Source organism: Carlito syrichta, unplaced genomic scaffold, assembly GCF_000164805.1.
Source record: "Carlito syrichta isolate Samal-C Ts95f unplaced genomic scaffold, Tarsius_syrichta-2.0.1 Scaffold308099, whole genome shotgun sequence".
Classification (NCBI taxonomy): Eukaryota; Metazoa; Chordata; class Mammalia; order Primates; family Tarsiidae; genus Carlito; species Carlito syrichta.
In genome coordinates this window covers 499,757-505,411 of record NW_007252195.1, presented here as the reverse complement: position 1 = coordinate 505,411, position 5,655 = coordinate 499,757, and the positions used below count along the sequence as shown (strand labels likewise).

At 40.2% G+C, this 5,655-nt stretch overlaps 1 protein-coding gene across 2 annotated transcripts in view; it reads right to left on the bottom strand.

The window, feature by feature from the left end:
• The window catches only part of AFG1L (AFG1 like ATPase), a 212,836-nt gene that overhangs the window by 74,035 nt on the left and 133,146 nt on the right, over positions 1-5,655 (bottom strand). For both annotated transcript variants that reach the window (XM_008064891.1, XM_021715972.1), the window contains exon 8: positions 1,829-1,911. In XM_008064891.1, coding sequence (XP_008063082.1) covers positions 1,829-1,911 — 83 coding nt within the window. The remainder of the gene's footprint in view (positions 1-1,828; positions 1,912-5,655) is intronic.

The following is a 5,655-nucleotide window of genomic DNA, read 5'->3' as shown; positions in this document are numbered from 1 at the left end:
TCCATTCACCTCAGCCTCCCAAAGCGCGGGATTACAGGCTGAGCCACCGAGCCCGGCTGAACTCATATATTTTTTAAGAAAGCTGTTCCAAAATTTCATGGTAAGCCCTGTACATTCTAGGTTCCTGGATTCTGACATTGTTGGAATCTGTGTTCCAGTATATGTTTAAGATCAAAACTGAACCTCATTGGGTTAGAATTGTGTCACTTTTACCAAGCAGAGGAGGTGTATGGTGCAGTAAGTCAGAGACAGCAAACAGCTGCACTCCAAGCAAAAGCAGCCTCTCCCCTCCAGTAAATTCTGAGGTCTCTTTGACAGTATGAAACAAATGTCATGATCTAGAGCCAGAGACCATCTTTCCTTAAGGAATGACCCATTTGGAAAGTGTTTTAACTCTTTCACATAGGAATAAACTTTGAAAAAAACGGAATAATACTTACCTCCTTTAATAAACAATAAAGAGAATACTAATAAATTAATTTATTGTTACCACACATTTGGAATATCAAGAAATAGGCTGCAAAAAATCAGAAAAAGGTAGTGAATATGTGAAAAATGAAATAACTAGTAAAAACAAACCTAAAAGAAACTGGACAGTCTGGGCAACTTGGTGAGACCTCGTCTCTAATAAATCAAAAAATCAGCTGGGCATGGTGGCACACGCCTATAGTTCCAGCTACTTGGAAGGCTGAGGCAGAAGGATTACCTGGGCCCAGCAGGTCTAAGGTTGCAGTGGCCGTGAGCGTGCCATTGCACTCCAGCCTGGGTAACAGAGTGAGACTCCGACTCAAAAAAAAAAAAAAAAAGCTGGGAAGAAAAAGTCCAAGTTAAAGCAGAAGAAAGTACCATAAGAGTTTTTTTAAATTATAAAGTACTTTAAAGACAAAGTACTTAAGGACAGATGAAGAACCTCCTATAATAATCATCAGAATCTGAATAATAAAGTAAAAGAGTCCCCTTAGTGCACTGTAAAGTATGCAATTTTAATTATGTGATTTTTCTAGCTAATTTCTGCTTCAAAAACAGTAAAGTACTTCTGCTTACAAGGTGGCGAGACAAGAAGTTTTCTCAACCTCTCATATGCACGGTGTCATCAAAATTTAAATTACCAGAAACATGCCTTTTAGTTAAATTACAATTAGCCCCTAAACAGATCCATTTACTGAGAACCCATGATGTGCCCAACACTATCGGCATATACTAAACAACAGTTTGCTTTTCTGAAGTACTTTTTCCTTTTTAGGTTCTCACAAAGGACATTCTAAAATAAACTATATTTGTTTTTCAGCATTAACTGCATGTACTGAATACACCTATTATCATAAATTGTTCCTACTCAGAAGAACCCCAGCTTTTAAAAGATAAAAGAATGTCCAGTTGTCTTTGTGTATATGTATTTTACATCAGTTATGTATGGAAGTCAATCAACAATAATAAATACAAACAGATTGACCAAATAAAACAACAATTTTTAGGGAATGAAAATGGCAGACGATGTCCACAAATAATTAATTACTTTAGCACATTAAAGATATTCTTTTAATGGTAGAATTTCTTATAAAAAGGATACTCATTACACTGTAACCATCTGTCATCATTTCTCCCCAAAAAACTAATTAGGGTTTCATCCAATCACACTTTATAAATGAAGCAAATATGAATGGTAAAAACACAGTTTAAAGAAGCTAACATGATAACATTTGTAGTTTAAAAGTCATGAGCATCAGAATTAGCCTACTGTGTTCTAATAATTAAACTGCTTATTTTTCTCACCATTTCCTGATTATTACATATTAAACTTTAAAAATTAAAATTTAAAAAAACTTACAGGTAGTAGAGTTTCCCTGCAGCAGGAAGTTCCCTTTTCCGGTAATCTATTCCAGAATCCAGCTGGACCGTATTACAATATTCCTACAATCCAAACACATAAAACGCCTTTGAAACAAGTAGTGGCTCAGAATTATAATCTTTCTGTTATACCATGTATTGTTTTAATTTTAAAGTTTTTTACTTAATAGAATAATATAGTGAGATTAAGAAAAGCAACAGAAACCATGTAAAATTCTTAAAACTGAAATTTGCAATATTAAACATATATCAAGTCATTGAAATATCAGTTTAAAAAATTAAGATTTGCATCATGTTTTACTGAAACTTTGCCAAAATAATGCTGTCAACAAATTCCCCACAGAACTGCATTAGGGCATTATTTAATTATTTTTGTAGTTGCCCAACTTCCATCTGGAGTAAGAAGCTAGAGTTTACCAGAAAGAATCACTCAAGGGTCTCAGGCACCACAATGGGAGAGAGGCACCTAAGACAGCTGGGCCAGAACATTAGCACCTGCATTTAAACCAGAAGACCCAATTAAAACGATGCTGCAGGTCTCCCTGTCCTTCACTTCTAACTGGCTGTGGCTGCCCTTGTCCCTCAGTTTCCCCTCCAGCCATCAACATGTCCAGTGTCCTTTGCCACTGTGGAAGCTTCCTTTCAACCTGTCATACTGTACCACCATGTCTTATCTTCTCCTTTCTTTCCATCCCATCAAGGTACAAATGTGCACACAAACGTACCTACCACACACACCCCAAAACTCATACTATGAGAGCAAGTGAACTTTTGCTACACACCTGTCTCAGTCTATTGAATTTTGGGAGGGAACAGGAAAAAAAAATATATATATATGTATATATATATATATATATATATTATATATATATATGCCAAAAAATGCATACTCATTTTTTTTTTTTTGAGTTGGAGTCTCACTCTGTTGCCCAGACTGGAGTGCAGTGGCCGTTCCCGGCCACCACAGCCTCGACCTGCTGGGCTCCGGCGATCCTTCTGCCTCAGCCTTCCAAGTAGCTGGAATTACAGGCATGTGCTACCACACCTGGCTGATTTTTTTGATTTATTGTAGAGATGAGGTCTCGCTGCCCAGGCGGGTCTCGAACCCACAGGCTCAGGCAATACACTCACCTCAGCCTCCCAAAGGCACGGGATTACAGGTTGAGCCACCGAGCCCAGCTTGCATACACATTTTAAGAGATGTTATTTATGTATTACTTTCCAAAGTTGAATTAAACTACAGCAGTATATGAGATTCACTTAACCATGCTTCCGTCATTTTCTTTAACAGTCCTGCCTGTCGCATGGGGATGGTAGCATTCATTTGATTAATGCCATCTTTTGAATGAACGGCATACTTAAAGTGTACATACATTTTTTTTGGCACTCCATGTATGTGTGTGTGTGCGTGTATACATATATATGTGTGTGTGTGTGTATCTCCATATATATACACACACACACACACACACACACCAACACAGATCCAGGCATACCTTGTTTCACTGCATCTGTATTGTGCTCACAGATATGGCATGCATTTTGTACAAATTGAAGGTTTGTGACAACCCTGCATCAAGCAAGTCTATGCGCCAGTTTTCCAACAGTATAGGCTCCCTGTGTGTCTCTGTGTAATGTTCTGGCAATTCTCACAGTATTTCAAACTTTTCCATTACTATTATATCCGGTTGGGCAATCTGTGATCAGTCACCTTTTGTTAGTATTGTGATTGTTTTAGGGACCCACAAACCACACCCTTGGAAGACAGTGATCTTAACAAATGAGTGTGTTCTGACTCCTCCACTAACAGGCCATTTCCCATTTTTTCTCCCTCTCTTTGGGCCTCCCTGTTGCCTCAGACACAATGACATTGAGATTAGCCCCATTAATAACACGATGATGGTCTCCCAGTGTTCACGTGAAATGAAGAATCACATATCTCTCTTTTAAATCAAAAACTAGAAATGGTTAGGCTTAATGAGGAAGGCATGTCAAAAGTCAAGATAGGCCAAAAGCTAGGCCTCTTGTGCCAGTCAAGTTATGAACGCAAAGAAAATGTTTTAGAAGGAAATTAAAAGCGCTATTCCAGTGAACACATGCATGAAAAGAAAGTGAAACAGGGTTGGGCATGGTGGCTCACGCCTGTAATCTCAGCACTTTGGGAGGCCAAGGTGGATCACTTGAGGCCAGGAGCTCAAGATCAGCCTGGGCAACATAGCAAGACCCTGTCTCTATTAAATATGTGTGTGAAACAACCTTACAGCTAATATGGAGTGCTGGAGTCCAGCTCCAGCCGAGTTCAGGGTACCCCAAAGGTGGAGACGGTGTTGGCGATTGGGGGGAAGAAGAAAGAGAGAAAGAGAGAGAGAAAGAGACTGGACCCCAGTCTAGTGCAGAAGCCATTTAATGGGAATTACAACTGGTCTTTTATACACAGTCGGGTGTGTGAGGGGTGTTCCCCACCCACCGGATGTTCTTTCAGGTATAATCCCATAACCCAATCAATGAAACCTTAATCCATTTATTCAACTTCAATAAATCCTAAGATCATGACCCAGAAGCCTGTGACCAATACTAAGGCTCTTAGATGTGACCCGAGTTTGAATTATAAGTTGTGTGAAAGCCAAAACTGCAGTTTGTGGAAGAATGGGAGCAATAGCTTCTAAAGTTAGCTTGTGTTCGTCCCAGTCTCAGAGTTTTTATGTTTTGAGTTCACAGGAGCTTAATCTGGTTAGTGCTGAGTAGAAAGGGAGAGGAAATGGGGTCAATAGCTCCCGAACGCATCCTAGTGGTCTCAGGGCCAACGGCCCTTCCTGATCCCTAATGCTCAGTGGGCTTCCGTGGCTGGCTCCCAACAATGGAGAAAGTCTGAGTTCTGGATAGATCAGACCCACCACAATATTCCTTTAAACCAAAGCTCCCTCTGTTTTGGGGAAGCCCTGCAGGGCCTAAACTGTCTTCAATTCTGTGAAGTCTGAAAGAGGTGAAGAAGCTGCAAAAGAAAAGTTTGAATCTAGCAGAGCCTGGTTCATGAGGTTTAAGGAAAAAAGTCGTGTCCATGACATAAAGGTACGAGGTGAAGCAGCCAGTGCTGATGGAGAAGCTGCAGTAAGCCATGTAGAAGACCTAACTAAGATAGTTGATGCAAGTGATTACACTAAACAGCGGATTTTCAGTGTATATGAAACAGCCTTCTATTGGAAGAAGATGCCAACCAGGGTTTTTATAGTTAGACAGCAGTCAATGCCTGGCTTCAAAGCTTCTAAGGACAGGCTCTTTTGTCCGGGACTAGTGCAGCTGGTGACTTTAAGGTGAAGCCAATTCTCATTTACCATTTGGAAAATCCTAGGGCCCTTAAGAATCATGCTAAATCCACTCTGCCTGTGCTCCATAAATGAAATAAAGCCTGGATGGCAGCACATCTGTTTACAGCATGACTTACTGAATATTTTAAGCCCACTGCTAAAACCACCTGCTCAGAAAAAAAAGATTATTTTCAAAAGATTACTGCTCATGAAGAATATACCTGGTCACCCAAGATCTCTGATGGAAATATACAAGGAGATTAATGTTTTCATGCCTGTGAACACAACAACCACTCTGCAGCCCATGAATCGAGAAGTAATTTCGACTTACAAGTCTTACTATTTAAGAAATAAGCCGGGCTCGGTGGCTCAGCCTGTAATCCCGTGCTTTGGGAGGCTGAGGTGAGTAGAGTGCCTGAGCCCGTGGGTTTGAGACCCGCCTGGGCAACTTGGCGAGACCTCATCTCTACAATAAATCAAAAAATCAGCTGGGCGTGGTAGC